Raw genomic sequence first — 21,281 nt, 5'->3', positions numbered from 1 at the left:
GTTGTTAACCTTGCTTACTGTAAATCGCTCTGTCTGCTAAATGCCTAAATTGTACGTTGTAAATTGACACTAGAATACATTTTAAAATCCTCAGTGTAACTCAAATGGAACCAAATGGACCAATAGTGGACCCCAGACCCAATGTTGAGAACCAGTGGGTTAAAACATTGGCACATTCATGCTGAGGGGTTTCGCAGTCTGGCTGGGATTTTCCAGGGTATGAACTTATACATATTTAATGTTGCCCATTAATGGGCTGTTTTTGTTGCAATTCTCAGCACTACACTTGTTCTATGATAAAGAATATTAAATATTGCACTTAAAAGAAACATAATATATCCATGCCTTGTGTACCGTACGACAGTACGCCTGGTAGGAAAGTAGAAAAGGTACGGAGACTGTGGGCCAGGAATGTAGCCATCAGTAGCCTGCAGTAAAAATGGTCTGGACAATGTGAGTTACAGCTGTGAAAACGAACGCGCAATCTTCTGGGTATCCGAGCTCCCAGTGGCAACATTTCACTTTGGATTACCTTAGACGGAGCCTTTCTAGATCAAAACACCGCCTTAAAGGTTGCACAGCTTCAACCTGGAGTGGGTGAGAAATGTTTCTCCATTTCTGCTACACACAGCACTATACTTTCACCCGGCAGCAAAAAAATAAAAGTAAACCAGATTGGACTTTTTCCTGGAAAACAACAGGGTTTCCCAGAGGGGACAAAACAAAGCAAGGGGGCGGGCGTTTTAAGGAACATAACAAGAAGACGAGGTTGGCTAACCGATGACGGCGTGTACGGGCTTCCTCTGCGAGGGCTTGTTGGTGAGGAGATCAGGCAGCCGTTTGAAGACGGAGACGGCGGCGATGAGCTGCGCGCCGACGCCGTTCACCAGCTGGGCCAACGTCTGCAGCGTGGGGGAAAACTGCACCTGTGGAGACCAAGAAACACAAGGCATTCACATACTGTACACGCACCAGGGACATGCTGGGCACCTGATTCAGCCTGGGAAAAAGAGTATGAGAGGCCCTCATTGCGCGCTATAGAGAGAGATCTCTCTATAGCGCTGCTGCTAGTCAAAGATTTGCCATTTCGGATCAGCAAGCCAGTGGGCCAATTACTGTACATGAGTTATATTTCGTCGCTGTCGGGTGGAAACCTTGTCCAAAACCGTTTTGTATTTTGTATTTATCATTTATCATTTTAAAAATGATTTAAACTAGTGAAAACAGCCGATCTGCAAGCACACAACGCCTCGCACCGCGAGGCGTTGTGTGCTTGTAGATCTGCTGTTTTCACTACTTTTGTGCAACAGCCTTGTATGATGAAGCAGGGCTTTGCTTAGCGAAAAAATGTATACATTTGAAACTTGGAGATACGAGGTATCTCCAAGATATGTCCGACAGTGAGGATATACTTTGTTGGCCTCCCAGCCCCCAAAATGGAATGAAGGCCAACATTTTTTTTTTTTTTCCTAATGGCCGGCCTGGACCGGCCGGGAAGGAACCAGCCGTTCGGGAGTTGTCCCGCTTTTCCCAATGGCCAGCACGTCCCTGACACGCACAGCACCAGCGGAAGGAATAAAAACAGACAACGCGTACGCGTGAAGCGCATCGATTGTGTCGGCATCGGGGTCCACTGCGATGAGATTCACATTAACCCATTGAGACCCATGAAGCCGATTCTACAGATGTCTTCTAAATCAGTGGTTCTCAACCTGTGGGTCGGGACCCCCAGGGGGGGTCGCCAAATTATGTCGGGGGGGGTCCCCAGATGATTAACTTGATGTGCAACATTGTTTTCTCACTCAACAGTAAACAAACCAACATAAATTTGTTTAAGTGTATAGAGGGTATCTGGATTCTACACATTTCTAAAGTGAAAATGTAAGCGCTTTTTAATCCCTCTAAACTGACAAATTAAACATCGGCCAAATTGTCAAATATTAGAGATAGAAATTGTGAAAATAGCCGATCTACATGCTCACATGAGCATGTAGATCTGTAGAACTGTGTTATACAAAATGTAATGCCTTAGTGTAACTCTTAGTGCTCGTCAGGGTGGGGGGGGGGGGGGGGGGTCCGAAGTTAAAATATGATAATTTGGGGGGTCCCGCCCTGAAAAGGTTGAGAACCACTCTACAAAAATCCTGACAGTTTCCTCAGGTGGTTCTCAAAATCTTTCATGTGAAGGACCTCCAAAATGATATGTATTTGGCCTGCCGACCCCACTCTCAAAATATTTTGTTCCCGTGGACCCTCGGAAGAAAGATTTGATTTCAAAATGTTTGCTTTGAAAAAAATTACATATTCAAAGATTTTCCACAAATGTTCACAATTTTTCAAAAAACACAGATCTACAAGGTCGGTCGCAGCACTGTGAGCTTGTAGATCTGCTATTTCTGAACAGCCAACGTATAAAATACAGTTAAAGTGGTTTAAATCTAACACCCATGCGTTACCGGTTTTCCCAGGTTAACCTCGCTGCAAAATCAATGTCCTATTGCCTGTGGGTAAATCAATGTCCTATTGCCTGTGGGTAAGAGAAGGCCAAACACATCCCCGCTTCCCCTCTCCCTTCACCAGCCAAAAAAGTCCATGCCGCTGACTCCGCCCCCTATCTCTTTGCAATGCCATTGATTTTTATGACATGAAGTCTCGTCCATGCTTCCTTGTCCTATATATATGGGGGGGGGGGGGGGGGGGGGGGTAGTGGAGTGGGACTGAGTTACTAGGGCCCAAGGTGGAGGGGGCCTTAATTATTTTATACTTTAGCTATTCGAAAATAGCAGATATACAAGCTCACTGCGAGCGTGAAAATGTGTACAAATCTTTGAATATATGTATTTTTTTAAGCAAACTTTTGTACCTCAAATTTTGATTCTGGAGGGGTCCCTGGAACTAAGTATTTTGAGATGGGGATCCGTGGTCAAATACATATCATTTTGGGGGTCCATCAAGATTTTTCAAAAATAGCAGATCTACAAGCTCGCAGCGCGACACCACTCGGTGCCGCGCTGTTCCCAGTCGTTCCCAGTCTAAATGGGTTAAACCCCCTCCTCCCCCTATGAAGAACATTCATGGGGGGCCCGCAGTGAATCCTTGTACCCAGGGCCCAGAATCTGGTGCGACGCCCCTGCCTCAGCTGCCTGTAAACCCAGATGGTTTTATCAAGGCTGCATAAGGGGGCCCGTCTGGAACCGTACCACATCACGCTGGCTCACACACAGCTGTGCATATACACAGAAACGCACACAAAAATGCTAACAACTACATACTGTACACATATGCACATTTGTTGAAACGCCTAAACAGACAACCACACACACACACACACACACACACACAAAAAGACCGATTATATTATTTAAACACATGCCACAGACATACATACACGCATTTAGAGGTTACATCCATGCACGCAGCACCTAGACAAAGGCGTTGTGCAATAGTGTACTGTATTTTTTGGTAAAATCTTTACTGCTATTTCTATTGGTACAGTATTTTATTGCTATTTTGCTATAGCCAAATCCCAACAAGAACTGTACTCTTTACTCTATAACGGGATGTAACAATAAAGCATTGGTTCTCAAAGTGGGCTCCTTTCCTAGTGAGGTCCCTAGGAAAAGTATTTAATAGCATCACAATCATTTTAACGTTGTCTACAAGCTCAAAAAACAACACTTCGTGCCACGCTGTGAGCTTGCATATCTGCTCGTTTGCTATATTTGCTATCTGCTATTGAATAATTTTCGATTTTCTCCATCACAAATCTTCTCTTCTTAGGGGGTCCCAGGCACAAAACATTTTCAGACGGGGGCTCAAATACATATCAATCTGGGGATTTTTTTACTTGAAAAAGTTTGAGAACCGCTGCAATAAAGAAGCTCGAATGTCTTGTTTGACGCGGCGGCGAGCCTCCCGCGAGGTCCTGTCCAAGCCAGGGGCGGCTCTCATGCAAAGTTCCAGCATGCATGCATGCATAAGGCATGAGTGATGTGTCGCTCCTCATTCCTACAAGGCTGGGCGTCCTCTCTGTGATGGATAATGCTATCTCACTATGTAAAATATGTCCTGCCACGCAGTCTCCTGGCCAGAGTGAGTGGGCGTATCTGCGTGCGCGCGTTGACATGTTTGCGGATGAGTTTGTGGCGGTGCGTGTGACTGCGTGCACGTGTGTGTGTGTGTGTGTGTGTGTGTGTGCACATGCTTGTGTATTACTACTATACTTGCGAGGGCCAAATGTCCCCAGAAGTATAGTTGAGAAATAGACATTCATGTTCATGTTCCTCACAAGAGAAATGGTTGCATTGTGGTTGAGGGGGAGTTAAAGGGATATTTCACTTTTTGGTAATTTTAATATTGTATCGTCTAATCGGGCTTTTATGAACACCCTGAACAGATTTTAATTTGATTGATTAAATATTTCGATATTTGATGTAAATGCTATCAGTCCTCCTCCTCCAGGAGGGCGGCCCCATACACACCCATTGTAACTTCAAACTCCATTTTAACCAGGATAGATTCATTAAAAACACCCATTATTTTTTTCTAGTGACTCATACTACCCTCCTAATACGTGAGCAGGCTGTGTTTTTTTTATTGTATTTAATTTATATTATACATTAAATACAATATAATATATAAAAAAATACAATGGTGACAGTGGGAATGGCGCTTAGATAGATACCTTTATTATCCCAAGGGGGAAACTAAGGAATGGCGCTTAAAGATTCAGGTTAAGGGGGTTCGGTTTAGGATTAGGTATTTAGAGCTATAGACAACATGCCTGGCCACGCCCCCTACTTCCGACCGGAAGCCCTTTTTTGGGCTTGATCGTAGCGCGATTTCCTGTTTACGTTCATCTGATCTGATTCTCCTCTTAACTAATGAGACAGGATTGTTTTACTTTGTAATTTTACTTTGTAACTTATGTTAACAATGTCACTTAATGGCAACAATCATCCACTCTGCTGATAAATAAATGAGTTGTGACGATACACACCTGTTCTGCCATCATTCAATGTTATGAGTTGGAGGGAAAAAAAAAGAGATCTCAATTGAAACAATTGCCATAGGCTTTCTTGGGCGTATGCTTTTAGTTGACCTTGTACTAGTGTACTGTCATGAAACTACCTTTTTTCATATGCAAACTTCTTAAAAAATAACGCTATTTAAATTGTTTCAAAAGCTTTATACCCTGTATATATATATATAAAATGTCACAATGCGACATAGCTTTTTACACAATGCTGTACTCCCTCCAACTGCATGTCATATTATATGTTCGCCATTTTAAACTGTTTTTATTTTATTTGACACTTGCTTTGGCAATATAAACATGTCTTCTCATGCCAATAAAGCTCCTTTGAATTGAATTGATATAGGCCTACAAATAAACAGATTTGTGTATTTGAAAGCAAGCATTGAACCTAATCAGTATTTCATGGAAGCGAATGTTGTATGATTTCTAGCTAGCAAACCTTTTCCCTTCAGAACGCTGGTTGATCATGTCAAACGTTGTCATCTCCATTCTCCTCTGTTCTGGGATGAAGTCACAGTTGGCTTGTGTTGTGTGATATGCATTAATGTTTTTACAAATAGGCCTGTCAACAACTCAACCCACTCCAGAATAGACATAATACACATTAGCCCACCTATTATGTGCATCCTATGCTGTGTTCATTTCACTATATCACTGTAAATCATCGATTTAATCCTAATCAAGGCAATATAAATATCCATTCATATTTAATGCTCATTTAATCATTAAATCCTAAACTGTCACGTCAAAACAATGAATACATTTGGCTTTAATAGATACAAAAACAAACTGGATTAATTGAAAATGACAAGTGTTTAAAAGCATTCCTTCAAAGCATCATTGGGAACATTCCTTATCTCAATAACACAATATACAGTACAACATTTGAAACCCTCAACAGTTAAAAAAAAAAAGGCATGGACAAGTCAAAGAAAAGTGTGTATAAATATTTTATTGCAATAAATATGATGAGGAGACCCTCACATCTGGCTTCATTGGTCCTGGACGTACAGTACAGGTCTGAAAGACAGAAAACAATTGCATTCACAGATACAACACAACAGCGAAGAGCTTGTATTTCAATTATAATCAATGTTGTGTTGTCACAAGTGAAAATAACTTGTACTTAGTTGTAACAAGAGTAGTCCCCATACAGTAAAAGATCGTAGCTAACAAGGCTAATTAGCTAGCATGAGAGTTTTACCTTGTTGTTGTTGTTGTTGTTGTTGTTGTGAGTCGTGCTGCTTCTCTGGGGAGTTTGCTGAGTTTAGGATATGTTAAGGATGTCATCAATACTATTAACTGGTGTAGATAGAATAAAAACATCGAAGATAGCGGTGCGCTTGCATATCAAGAGACCATGACCGCAGTCACCGCACCATCTGACAGCTGGAAAAAAAACCTCCGTTGGTTTAACCCTTTCAGTTCATTGTCATAATCTTTTACTGCAGCGCTGGGCAGTGTTGCCAAAATTTGTGAGAGAAATAAGCCAAACAAGCCAACTCTTGCAATATAAATAAGCAAAAAAAACAAGATAGTTTAGGTAAATAAATTGACTTGGCAACACGTTTATATGCATGCCTGACAGAGAGAACCCGGAAGTTCCCTTTCGACTTGGGGGCGGGGCGTCCCTCCTGCAATCGGCCAGGAATGTTGTCTATAGGTTTTGGGGTTAGGGTTGGAGAATATCCGATCTAAAAGCTGATCTTCGGCCGTTCTAAAACTTTGGTGTCCTCACAAGTAGGCTACAGTAATGCAAACGTACGTGTGTGTGTGTGTGTGTGTGTGTGTGTGTGTGTGGTGTGGTGTGGTGTGGGGTGTGTGTGTGTGTGTGTGTGTGTGTGTGTGTGTGTGTGTGTGTGTGTGTGTGTGTGTGTGTGTGTGTGTGTGTGTGTGTGTGTGTGCCGGACAAGGACAAATGGCTATTCTCCTGTTCCATCAAGCCGTACAGAGTGCAGGGTGCTGACCCGTCTACACAGGACTCTCAATGTGACTCAGACCTTGGAACCACAACAAGAGACGCAGGGCTTCGCGCGCTGAAAATGGATGAGTTTGTTCTGCTCCGAAATATCAGATTCCTGTCTCGTACGTGCATGTGTGTGTGTATGTGTGTGTGTTTTAATAACCTATACGTATGTTGCATGGAGAAATAATTACTGTATATCGCTCGGGATATGAAATAAGTGAAGTCTGAGTTGGTAACACACTGAAAATAGTGGATCTACAAAGCTCACTATGCTTTGTGCTGTGACGAGTTGTGAGCTAGTAGATCAGCTATCTTTGGTGAAGACATTGGCGTTTAATTTAAGGGAGTGTAAGTGATATTTCATTTCGTTAAATCAAGCTCTATATATTGTTTGTTCAGTAACAGAGGTCTCCCACACGTCTCTACACTGCTTTGGTAAAAAGAAAATAAATGTTCAGTTGGGTTAAAGATTTCAGCTAATAAAGAGAGATACACCCACAAATATCATTTAGCAAATTGTGTTCCAGGTCCAATTGTGTCTGTTCATTTATTTGATTAACCAATTTAGATATGTATCACTTTAGACTTTAACCACTATTTTATACTTTGGCGATTCAAAAATAGCAGATCTACAAGCTCATAGCATGGCACAGAGTGCCACACTATGAGCTTGTATACCTGCTATTTTTGGAAAACCGTGAAAATGTGTGCAAATCTTTGAATATACAGTATAAATCTTTGCTTCTGGGGGGTCTCTGGAACAACATATTTTGAGATGGGGGTCTGCGGCCAAATGCATACAATTTTGTAGGTCTTTGACATGAAAAGGTTTGAGAACCACTGATCATAGAAAAACATGTTTTTCCAAAATGTTTCTTGTAACCTTTATGGGTAGCCTGTAAGAGTTCTCTCCTGATTGGAGAAAATTGCCATCTCCGAACTGAATATGTATTTTCGGGAGACCCCGGTTACTCTAACTGTGCCAATGATTACCACAGGACTATAGGAGCTATTTAACACTTATTCTAACAAAAAGAATCACTCGCTGCATCTTTATGCAGGGGCGTCACACCAAATTCTGGGCCCTGGGTACAAGGACTCACTACGGGCCCCCCATGAATGTTAACTATTGAAAAATAGCAGATATACAAGCTCACAGCACGGCACCGAGTGCCGCGCTGCGAGCTTGTAGATCTGCTATTTTTGAAAAATCGTGAAAATGTGTGCAAGAAACCTATGTCAAGGACCCCCAAGATGATATGTATTTGGCCACGGACCCCGATCTCAAAATATTTAGTTCCAGGGACCACCCAGAAGCAAAATTTGAGTTAGAAATGTTCGCTTAAAAAATACATATATTCAAAGATTTTCACACATTTTCACAACTTTTCAAAAATAGCAGATCTACAAGCACCAAGTGCCGCGCTGCGAGCTTGTATATCTGCTATTTTTCAATAGATAAAGTTATTAGGGCCCCCTCCACCTTGGGCCCCAGTAACTCAGTCCCACTTTCCTACCCCTTGTGACGCCCCTGCCTTTATGTATAATGTATAATCAGAATCAGGCTCGGGCTGAGCAAATGACCTGACCCCCCTGTGCTTTCATTACCTATCATCACATTCCTTATGCAGAGACGCACGGCAGTGGCCTTTACACTGTGATAATGTGTCAGCATGTGGTGCAGCCAATCCTTCCTGCAAACTGCAACCCTGCTATCTTGCAAGCTTGTGCAGCACGTGTGCGTGTGAGTGTGCGTGCGTGCGTGCGTGCGTGCGTGCGTGCGTGCGTGCGTGCGTGTGTGTGTGTGCCCCCCGTTTCCCCTCTGCTGCCAAGGTCATCAAAAAAAGAAAAAAAAAAACACCAGAACCAAACGGCTTTATTGTTCCTTTCAAACTGACCTTTACCTGAAGGTAGATAGTGAAAATCCACAGCTATGGCACTAATTCAACAACCATGTCCCCCCAAACACACACACACACACACACACACACACACACACACACACACACACACACACACACACACACACACACACACACGGTCTGAACCTCTACTTTGCTTTGCAGATGTTATTCCTGAACGGCTGTGGTTTAACAGATATCCGCACCGCAACCTTAAAACCATGTGACCTTGACCTGCTGACAGTAGGGAGGGAGGTAGAGCGTGCGTAGGTGGGAAGTGAGTTATCAATGTCAATATCGCTGACAATGAAGAAAAACGTCGTTCTATACAAGCTCTCGGCATGTCAATTTGCGATGTGTCAAGAGAGCTTGTAGATCGACTATTTTCAGACTATTCTTTAGTGTCCAGGGCGAAAAAAGGAGCAGACCAAGTATAGAACCCTGGGGTACCCCGGCCAATAAAACATATAGGGTTTAAAGGGATAATTCACTCCCAACATGCCTTTTTTCCCCCTATCGATTACTCACCCCATGGAGACTTTAATTCATGTTTATTCTTTAGTTTTTGTCGCATTCCTACGCCAATAATTTTAGGAGGTTCTTTGTGTCTCCAAAGGGAACCACAGCTGGTCATCACATTATTGGCTTGCGACAAAAACATATGCATGAATTCGAGTCCCCATGGGGTGAGTAATCGATAGGAAGAAAATACATTCTTTGGGTGAACTATCCCTTTATGTCAGGGTTCCCCAATTAATTTTCCCCAAGGACCGAAGTAGGGTACCAAGCCGAGGGCCACAACATTGCAGGGGGCGACGGTGGAGTTCCCGCTACTCCAGCGACAGCTCAGATATCATCGTTGTCGGGTGAAAATCTTGTTCGTCCAAAACTGTTTGTTTGCATGTTTGCATTAAAATGATTTAAACTAGTGAAAACAGCAGATCTACAAGCACAGTTGTGTGCTTGTAGATCTGCTGTTTTCAATACTTTTGTGCGACGGCCTTGTATGATGAAGCAGGGCTTTACTTTGCGAAAGAACATACACATTTGGAGATACAAGGTTTCCACCCAACAATGACAATATACTAGTTTTGTTGCTGCTCTTATACCACCATTATTACTTGGGTTGGTGGGGGCCAGACAGTAGCCCCCCCAGACAGTAGGCCGCCTATTGGGGAACCCTGCTTTACGTGGTCATAAAGGCCTATATGTGTGGGGGTCTTTTTTTGAGAGCGGTGTGTGGCGTCACCTTTGCACTGGCCCCGTCGGTCTTGGGCCGCAGCACCACCTCCAACCTGAAGATGGGTTTGGGCGAGGTCTTCTTGTCGCCCGTGACGGCGCGGCACAGCTCCTGCATGGAGCGCTTCACGTTGAGCCTGAGGGCCTCCTCCACCCGCCGGTCCACCCGCTCCGTGTAGCTCAGCCAGTGCTGCTGGACCTGCAGCCGCCCGCGTGCAGCGCGAGACGGAGAGAGCCAACTCATTAGATACAGCTACAGACTTAACCCCTTTAGACATCCGTGTCCACTCTAGATTTTAACCACTTCTTAAACCATTATTTTATGCTTTTTAACTATAGAAAAATAGCAGATCTACAAGCTCACAGCGCGGCACCGAGTGCCGCGCTGCGAGCTTGTAGATCTGCTATTTTTGGAAAAATCACAAACATTTTTGAAAATATATATTTTTTTGAAGCGAACATTTGTAACACAAATATTTGCTTCTGGGGGGGGGGTCCCTGATACACAATATTTTGAGATGGGGGTTGCTTTTTTCCCAAAACCTTTAGAAGACCTTTATAGAATCGGGCCTAAAATATTCAAAGACATTTTCAAGATTTTTCAAAAAATAGCAGATCTACAAGCTCGCAGGGCGGCACTCGGTGCCGCGCTGTGAGCTTGTACATCTGCTATTTTTTATAGTTAAATAATGTTTAAAGTAACAATGCATTCCCGGACTAAACGGATTAAGAGCAGTAATCCGCTTAGGTTCCGTCTCTGCAGAAGGCGGAGAGAGAGGGGAAGGGGTGGGTGGAGGGGTTGGGGTGGGGTGGGTCGGTGATGGTGCCTAGTGGTGGCACGCAATATTATATATATATATATATATATATATATACTCAATGGTGCTGGGAAAAAAAGATTTATCGCAGGCATTATCCCGGGGTTTTGGATTTGCGCTCTAAACAGCTGGCGCATATGCTCCGATCTTCTTTGCTTGAGGCTGGATCTGGAGACGTCCGTGTGTTATTTGTCATTCGGTAAAAAAAAGAAAAAACGGTTTGATAGTTAAATGAAGTGTTTCTCCATCTGTATTAGAGACTTAATATCGCCTCCTTTTCAGTCCCAGGCTTAACCACTTGAACCCTATATACTTGCGCTTAAAAGCCACAGGGACACGGCTCTTTCCGCACCCATGTGTTATGGATATCTGAATAGGTTATCGTTTAAAACTCTTATATGTCTGTATGACCTAGCCCGTACCTGTGACCCAGGCAACTGAAATGACTACCACATGTCCTTGTCAACTCAGATAGGTGTCAGAACTGACCGTATAGGCTCCAATGACAGCGTGTCGCGGGTTCGAGTCCCGATCCCGATGACCTTTGCTGAGTGTCACTCCTCGTCTTTCTCTTGCTTGCAGCAATTAATACAGTACAAACCATTCATGTTTCTTCTCTCTTTTTTTCAGACTCACTTTCAACCTGGCGTCCCATTTTTGGGCATGTCATTATAGGCAAAGAAATAAGAAAAACATAAAATAAAAAAAGAACTACAAGTTCTACAAGCTGGGTGTCATAGGGCTTAAGTGGTTTCCAATGAATATATATTACTTTCATTTATACAGGTGAATCTAGCGTGACGGAGCCCGCTTTGCTTTCGAGCAAAGCGTTGTAAATTGATTGTGGACGGACCTCAGGTTAGGCATGTCACAATTATTACATAATCGCTTGGTCGCAAGTCACAACTATTTGAGATTACCACAATGGTCAGCATTGTTTACATTGATCTGTATGAATTAACCTTAATTTTATATATATAAATAGAAGAAATAGACCTACAAAACATTTTTGAAGGCATACAATTATTAAATATATCCCATTTTGGCCATATAACTTTTTCCGATTATTGTTACCAGTCGTTTCTTTACTTAAATTAAATGTTATTTATATTTATATATCTCGATGTCCAATGCCAAAAGAATAAATACAAATAAAACACAAATCATCAATCACAATTCTTTGCATGACATCTGATCAAGTGAAATGTCATGATGGTGAGGGCCTTACCTCGGGTCCGTCCGAGCGAAAGGGAACGTGGACTTGGGTCATGAGCTTGACGATGTCCTGGTGCGCCGCCCGCAGTCTCTGCAGCTGCCTCTGACGGAAGACTTTCTGCTCCTCTTCAAACTCCAGCGCCCTGCCACCCAGGATGGCAAACAATGTGGGAATAGTGCTACTGTATACAACAGTAGCTGTTTTTTCATGTCAAGGACCCCCAAATTAATATATGTATTTAGCTGCGAACCCACATATGAGAAGATTTGTTTCCCAAAATGGCATATCTACAAGCTGTGAGCTTGTACAGTAGATCGGCTATTTATAAATAGTCAAAGGGTTCACCTCACTCCGAGATCCACTGCTATACAATGCTACAATACAATGCTGCTATATTACATTAATATATATATTCAAACAGCGATGGCATAGAAACCATGTTAGGCACCAGCCAGCTCATGGGGTGCAGGTAGGGGTTCAGTGTCTAGCTAAGCCCTTATTTTTCTCATCTGAAATTGTTGCACGTAAAAAAAAAAAAAAAAAAAACTCCATTGTGTCAATTACGTTTACACACTGCCTCCCAAACTTTGGTCTGACGTAGATTTTGTACAGATCAGGTCAGATTTTCAGTGTATTTCTTTTTGCATCATCTTATCTGTACAGTGGTCTCTGATGTTGTGACATTTGCTTTACTTTAAGTTATTATGTATTCAGTGTTGTTTCTGACAGCACATTTTGATTTAGTTTTATAGTCATAGTCTTTTGAATAAAATGTCATTTAGTTTTAGTCATAATTTAGTCACCTGAAAAAGTTTTAGTCTAATTTTAGTCGACTAAATATCATACGATTTTAGGCGACTAAATCTACAGTTGATTTAGTCAACTGAAATGTATTGTGGCAGGCCTTGATGGCATCGTAATGACTGATTTTACACTTCGTCGTATGCTGAAAATAAAAATCAACACTGTATGTACTATGGCCATTCTTCCTGGCAGTCAATCCCATCCACAATACACATCAGACCCACAACAATGTACAACAGATACACCTACTCTGAAGAACGAATGAAAGCTGTGGATTCCGGAAAGAATTATAGCCTACGTAGCGTGCACTTTTCCAATGCGATGACACAAACCAATTAAACTCTTTGTTTGTGCGTGTTTGTGTGCGTGGAATCAGTAGTCTTCTTTTTAATGTGGCTCCAAAGCATCAAAATGGATGGCAGTGAAATAAACATTGAAAGGACAGGGATAATCCCACAGCTCCGCAGGAGAAATTCTCCTTGCTCTTTATAGTGATCTCAGAATGGTCCCACACATGTTTGTGTTCAACAAGCCAGATCTGCTTTGTTTCGTTGTTATGATGACAGATAAAATCAAAACATAACGGAAAAAAAGACTTCTGTGTATGGAATAATGTCCTTAAGCCATGGGGATCGAACCGGGAACATTCTGAACTCCCAAGCAGCCGCTCTACCCCCTAGCAGGGGTCTTCAACGTTTTCAGGCCAACGACCCCTTAGCTGAGAGAGACATACATGAAGCAGGGACCCCCAGATTCCATATAGTTTGACAGCACAATCATCAGTGTATTTGGGATTTTGGATTAATGTTAATTTTAGGGCTGGGATGCGATTAATTTTTTTAATCTAATTAATTACAGGCTCTGTGATTAATTAATCACAATTAATCGCATTTTAATCGCACATCGATATTTGACCTGAGATGCCTTTTTTTCAAGTAAAACACATTTTGTTGTACGATTTAATCAACGAGTGAGTTTTTTTAATCTAAATTTCGCATCCACTGGGCCAAGCAAAGCGCTCTGATCGGCTACTTCTCCCTTTGCGTTTGTTGTCTCTTCTTGGTTGGTGCATCGCTATGATCGGTATGCCCGAAACTGAAGGTTCTGTGGTGCAAAAACTAAGTGCGATTAAAATGCGTTAATTTTTGTAATCATGTTAATTTTCTGTAATTAATTAATCGCAATTAATCAGTTAAAGTCCCAGCCTTAGTTAATTTGTGTTATCAGATATGTAACCACTTGAACTGTCAATACTTACATGTAATAAACCTGACCTTTCACTCTGTACTTAGTGTGCTCTTTTTCCCCTCTACAACAAACCTCTTTGCCAAAAATAGCGCGAGGCGTTGTGAGCTTGTAGATGTGCTACTTTTGGCTAAAGTTCTCAGAATATGGACGTTAGGGTTCAAGTGTTTAACTCATTTGTAGCCGATCCCGAGTATACTCGCGAAATATACTCGAGTATTTATAGTCCGATCCCGAGTATACGTGCGATATTTACTGTATATACAGTAAAGTTGGCAAGGGCTACGTACCGTCCGTTGGAAAGTGCTGGCACGGGTGGACTCGTCGATTCATCATCATCATCGCGTATCCACGTGCACACAATAGTGATCCCTTAAAATGGAAGCCAACGGTCTTTCTCATCTTTGATGTCCATTTTCTCCAAAAAACACTTTTGATGCCAAGGATGGCATTGGATTCTCGCTAAAATAGTACAAGCTGAAAGGCATCGATCCGCCATTACTGTTTACGCTTTGGACGACAACACTTCCGGGTAAATCTCAAGTAGGGAATTGTGAGCGCGATCTACTTCCGGCCTTCAAAATAAGAGACTGGTCGCGGACGGAGCAGGCAGCCAGCAGCTTGGATTTTTAACCCTTTCATGTCTGGAGCACTAAATGGGTTAATATAAAAAAAGAGAAACTCACACAAATATTTGAAGGACCCCCTGTAGTAACTCTGAGGACTCCCTGGGGGTCCCGGACCCCCTGTTTTAGACCCCTGCCCTATAGCCACTGTGTTGTCCCACAAGCAGTTCTGCACATGATCTATATCGATATACTGTACATAACCAAACTACTCTTTTGTCTCAGTTGGACTCCTGTCCAACTGAGACAAAAGAGTAGTTTGTAGTAGTATTTTTATTCACAGTCCTAGTAAACTGTCACTTTGTTGAAACCCAAAGAAATAACATGTTCGTTTGCTTCGTTGGTTTAACACGGCCTTTCACAAACAAGGCGTCAATGTGTGAAATGAGATTTTAAACGGATCGTTACACCGAAAGGAAAAAGAAATCAAAAAAATATTGTGTCTGGCATTAATAAGCGTCGGCAGGCAGAATGCCTTGTGTGGGTGTTATCTTGATTTTCACATGAAAAGCCTTTTTTATGGGGAAACCCTAAAAACAAAACTAGGCATAGCTGGCAGTAATACTCTTGTATAATCAACTATGCTGGAACAAGGTGCATGGGTTTTCAAAGAGTGCTGATAAAAAAGGACGACATGAGAGGTATATCCGAGAGGCACAATAATCATGCCAGACAGGCTTTTATTTTATTTTATTTTATTGTGTGTGTTATATTTGGAACATGGAGCAGGGGTCTTCAACAGGGGGTCCTCAGAGTTACTACAGGGGGTCCTCCAAATCTTTGTGTGATAGAAACTTTTTTCTTCTTTTTTATATTAACCACTTGAACCCTAGTGTCTTTATTCTGAGAACTTTAGCCAAAAATAGCAGATCTACGGCTATTTTTGGCAAAGAGCTTTGGTGTAAAGGGGGAAAAGAGCAGACTAAGTACAGAGTGAAATGTCAACTTTATTAAGTATTAATGGTTCAAGTGGTTAAATGTCTGAAAACACGAATTGACACAAATCCAAAATGCACTGACGATTGTGCTGTCAAACAATGAAATATGGAATCTATTAACAGGTTGTGGGGGTCCCTGCTTCATCTCTCTCTCTGCTAAGGGGTCCTTGGCCTGAAAACGTTGAAGACCCCTGACATAGAGGGATTCCCTCGTGCGTCTTGTGTGGTTACCTGTACACCGTCTTGCCGTCCACTCTGACCAACAAGGTTTCACTGATCTGCTGACAGTGGCTGGAGATGGCCATGTTGGCTGCCTTGTACCTGTCCACAATGGACTGGACCTGCAGTATGGAGACAGACGAGGGGGTTGTAGAGGTAAAGTGGTAGGGCAGCGCTTCTCAAGTGGGGTCCTCGGGTGGGTTCCAGGGGGTCCCCAGCAAAATTAGTGAATATAGCATCACATTTTAAGCACTTTATCCATATATTATGCATTGGCTATTCAAAAATAGCAGATATACAAGCTCACAGTGCGTTACTTTGTGCCGTGCTGCTAGCTTGTACCTGGTTGTATGTGTTATTCTTTAAATCTTGAAAGTACTCGAACATTTTGAATAATTTTCTCTTCTGTGGGGTTCTTTGCTCAAACATTTACAGATGGGGGTCCACGGCCAAATACATATCAATTTGGGGATCTTCGACAAAAAAAGGCTGAGAACCTATGTGGTAAGGAGAAGTAGAGCGAGAGAGAGAGAAAGCGAGAGAGAGAGAGACAGAGAGACAGAGAGAGAGATGGGAGGGGGAGAAAGAGAGACGAGTTTGTCAGTGAGAGTGTGCAAAAAGCACAGGGGAGTAAGAAAGAATAATGGAATAGGAAAAAGTTATTGGGACTTGGAAAAACAGGACCCACGGGCCCCCTATAGGGTTTGACAGTGCACTGTCCTCTCCTTCCAACCCCCCCAAAAAAACACAGCCACCTTTCCATGCCAAGAAAGATCCTTTTTGCTTCTCTGTATGCAGGCTCCCAACCCCCTCTCTCTCTCCTCTCTCTGTGTTTCTCCACATCTGAGAGAAGGCTCATTACATAGGGATATCATGGATCTGACATCGCCAACACGACAAGACGCGTCTCACATCCTCCCTCCCTGCCTCTCTCTCTCTCTCTTCTCTCTCTCCCTCTCTCTCCCACCCCTCTGGTTTGAATTACAACAGAGAGGCCTTATCCTGACAGCATCGGGCCGACGTACATCCGAGACTTTCCTGTTCAATTTGCCAAAGCACAGAGCAGGCTCTCGCATGGATTCAGGCAAAGATGCCTGTCTCTCTCTCTCCTCTGCTGCCTCCTTAACCATATGCAGTACTGTATTATTTTGTATTTTATTTCTCTCTCTCTCTCTCTCTGTTTCTGCACTGTGAGCCCTAATTCCAACGGAGAGTAATTCAGCGCTCACTCAACATTCCAGATCCGAGCGCCGATCTCTGGATTTTAGGGCTTTCAAGGGGATAAGGTACAGCGTGCGGCATAAGCCTCCGAGAGGGAATTTTTCTAGCAGGGAGGAAGGGGGGTTGGGGGGAGCAGAAGGGGGACTGTTCCCAGTCAGTTTAGATGTCTTTTGCAGATTCTCTCTTTATATATTATCTGCATCTTTCTCTCCTCTTCTCTCCCGCTCTGTCTTGACATATCTTGACATTGGCTGACCTGGTGGAAAAAAGGACTGCAAATATTTTACTTAAGTAAAAGTATCAATACTGCAATGTAGAAATACTCTGTTACAAGTAAAAGTCCGGGATTCAATATGTACTTGAGTGAAAGTGGGAAAGTGTTGGCATCAAAATGTACTTCTTACTATCAAAAGTGAAAGTACAAAATGTTTGAAAATAGCAGATCTACAAGCTCGCGATGCGACGAGTTGTGAGCTTGTAGATCAGCTACTTTCAAATAGCCATGCACGGTATAAAATAGGGCTAAAGGGGTTTTAATATATGTTTTTATATATCCCTCGGAAATAGCCGACCTCCAAGCTCACAAGCTTGAGGTCTGCTATTTTCGATATTTCCATTAAAAGGCACTTTTAAAAATGTCAGCCCCTGCCTCTCTAACATTCTCTGCACGTCCCTGTTCTGCTGCCCACTGGCACTGCATCTTAAACACTCATTGTATACACAATGAACGCCATCCCCATGTTGGGGCGAGTCATTCTATACACAAAAAAGAAAAGTCTACAACAATCCACATTCTACAACTTGTGGATCTTGTAGCGATTGTAGACAGACCTATACTGTACTGTCGGGCTTATGTGGTCAAAGAGATGTTCACACAACACCATAACTAAAAGGAATAGTTTTAAAAATCATCAGTCAAGTGGGTGGGGCACAGCTCACACCACTATAAAAAAATACAATGGTGAATGATATAGTTTTAGTTATCGTTATAGTTAGAAGCGCTCAGTTTGAACGGTCCTTAAAGTGTCATTCCAACCCGGGCACGATAAATATAAGATAACCATAATGATATGTCGGCGTTCCCTTACATTTTGTCGGCGTTACTGTTCGGTGTGGGCGCTACCATCCACTTCAGTCGTGAACGATTTTTAAAACGACATCTTTATCTTTAGCGTGCCCGGTGGGAATGACACTTAAGGCTTTCATTATTATTATTTTCATTATTATCCCATTTAGGCCTGAACACATTATGACGCAATATTTTATGCTTTAAATATAGAAAAAATAGCAGATATACAAGCTCACAGCGCGGCACCGAGTGCCGCGCTGCGAGCTTGTAGATCTGCTATTTTTGAAAAATCGTGAAAATTAGAATTTTGACCCGATTCTATAAGTGTCTTTTGAATCCTTCTAAGATTTTTTGAAAAACCCAATGTTTCTATGTCAGCAATCTGGCCAGCCATCGTCAAAGAAAAGGTCATTTTCACTTCACTGGAGCTCAGTTAGTCTGTTCTCGAGAGACTACTATGTCAGTGGTTCTCATAATTTTTCCCCCAAAATGATATTTATTTGGCCACGGACCCCCATCTCAAAATATTTAGTTCCAGGGAGCCCCTAGAAGCAAAATTTGAGTTACAAACGTTCGCTTTGAAAATACATATATTCAAAGATTTGCACACATTTTCACGACTTTTTCAAAAATAGCAGATCTACAAGCTCGCAGCGCGGCACTCGGTGCCGCGCTGTGAGCTTGTAGATCTGCTATTTTTCACTGGTTAAAGCATTCAATAATTCCTAGGCCTAAATTTAATAAGCGTAGACTAACTTTAACCCTGCTAATGGAGACACAAAAGTATAAGCGAGGGAACAAAGTGTCTCTTCTTTCACTGCTGTATACTGTCTGCACCACGCAGGCCTGCCTGGAATTTCAACATTTTAGAGGCACTTGGCCACTTGGCCTCGAGTGTCTTTGGAGGTTCACAAAGGCCAAATGCCAGGGCAGCCCGTGGTAATAATGTAAAAAGTGCTGTTTGTCTCACAAAGCGTAGGCTAAGCGGAAGGAACACGGCAGCCATGGCCCACATGGCCTCCAGGACATTTGCTGCTCACATCGTGTATTTTTCACACAAACAATATTATACATAAACATGTCTCCCTCAACTTAGTTTGTGTTTGTGTTTTTTCCCGACAGTGCCTTTAATCTCAGACAGTCTAGCTAAAATGTTGTTATTTTTCATTATTTTTAATCATCCAATACCAATGACTCGAGGCTTGTCTATTGTAGATAAATAATTGAAAATAAATATTGTTTGTGTGCGGCAGAATTCAATTATGAGACCCCTTTTCTGACCTTTGTAAAAGAAAAAGAGCAGTACATAATAGAAACAGTGAATCGTACTCAAGGGTTAAGAGCTCTTTTAGTTCACAAACTAATATATTCACATTTACAAATTACCAGTATTTTTCTAAACTTAAATTCAAGCACGCTCAGCATTTGGTCTAATGACCACAGTCCACTGACTCTCATTAGTAATGTGAGTCAGTGGACTGGTTTGAAGATGGGGATGAGCAGTCAGCTACAGTGCATGTTTTCATGTTTGTTGGACCATATGGATGAACGTTTGACCTCTTCTCCCTCCACTGCTTGTTCGGCCTGAAGGTTTAGGGTTGAACAAATATGTAATGTTAATGTAACCAAGCCAGCTACTGCCGTTAGCCTTCCTAACATGAGATACATAATGTTGATTTTTGATTTGACAGCTTGCCAGTATGTCAGCAAGAGCATGTTTGTTAGAAGTACAGTTTTCATAGATTAGGCTATAATAACACTCATTAGGCATGTAAACATTTCCTATGCCAGCCAATTCAACATTGTAGAGATATATACGGCCAATGTCTTGTGCATAATTTAATGTTATTTGTTATTTATTCGTAATTTAATTTATCAAACTTTCTTAACCCAGTTCAGTTGAGCTTCTCATCTCAGAAGTACTCTCAGTAACAGCTTTGCATCATTGGCACATCGCAATGTGTAAATGATTAAATCTCCCGTTTGGCCAGTACTTTATTTGTGTCAAAATATCATCATCATAAATAGCCTGGTTATCAAGTGGTTCATGCCAGGCGAAAGAGTCTGTCACTGGTTACGTGCATAGCTTATCACTCAACAACAGTACACCAGTGAACAAGGAGAGTGAAATGAGCTAGGACAGTGCAGAGTGCAGAAAGGGAGACAAGGCCACTGTGGCCGCAGGATATATATAATTCCGAGGGGCATGAGGCCAAACTGAGGGTGCACGGTGGCCAATGGCCTTCACAGCCTCTATGAAACTCCTGCCCTGGGTATGTGTGTACATTTGGCTCCCACGTGCGACCTGCACTGCACAAGTGATTAAATAAAGACGAAGAGAAGAGCTTGTGGTGTTCAAACGAAGCCACGCGTCCGCAGAACATACTGTTACTGTGTGTGCACGGTGCACAAGCCCCCGACCTCACTGCCGTGGACATAAGTGGATGCTGCGGTAAGGAACAGCGATGCATCCATATTTCCATTTAACGACCTTGCAGCAGCAAGGACACTTTTTTTCTACGCATGGCAGGCTGAACCGCAGCCTGTCAGCATCGCATCCTGCTGTTCTCCTAAACATTAGAGTTACCAACAGACGCATGTTTACGGCTCTGAGGATGATGGCGATGACGACTGCGCCGTCAGGAGACAGGCAGAGAGAGAAAGAGACGCCTGATTTATACAGTACTTACTGTAGCTGTGAGCTGGTAACATGCACCGAAAATAGACGATCTACAAGCTTACGATGCGTCACAGACATGATGCATGACGCATGGTGCATATAAAAGACGTGATGCGCAGCGTTAAGTATAACTCTTGACTGGAGAGAGAGGACGGGGGAGAGAGAGAGAGAGAGGAGGAGGAGAGAGAGAGAGAGAGAGGAGAGGAGAGAAAGGGGAGACACACAGGAGCGACAGAGGGAGAGAGAGGAGTAGCGAGAGAGTGAGGGAGGGAGGGAGGGGAGAAGGGGAGATAGATATAGA

At 42.6% G+C, this 21,281-nt stretch overlaps 1 protein-coding gene across 1 annotated transcript in view; it reads right to left on the bottom strand.

Annotated features, from left to right (window-relative positions):
* Window positions 1-21,281, bottom strand: part of dnah2 (dynein, axonemal, heavy chain 2) — a gene marked incomplete at both ends in the record, with an annotated part of 552,347 nt that overhangs the window by 406,149 nt on the left and 124,917 nt on the right. The window contains 4 exon segments of the mRNA XM_080741500.1: window positions 779-926; window positions 10,155-10,343; window positions 12,191-12,320; window positions 16,023-16,132. Coding sequence (XP_080597626.1) covers window positions 779-926; window positions 10,155-10,343; window positions 12,191-12,320; window positions 16,023-16,132 — 577 coding nt within the window.

Source organism: Nannobrachium achirus (genome assembly GCF_963921795.1).
Source record: "Nannobrachium achirus genome assembly, chromosome: 14".
NCBI lineage: Eukaryota > Metazoa > Chordata > Actinopteri > Myctophiformes > Myctophidae > Nannobrachium > Nannobrachium achirus.
The sequence above is the reverse complement of the archived record's forward strand: the minus strand, read 5'-3'. Positions and strand labels throughout refer to the sequence as shown.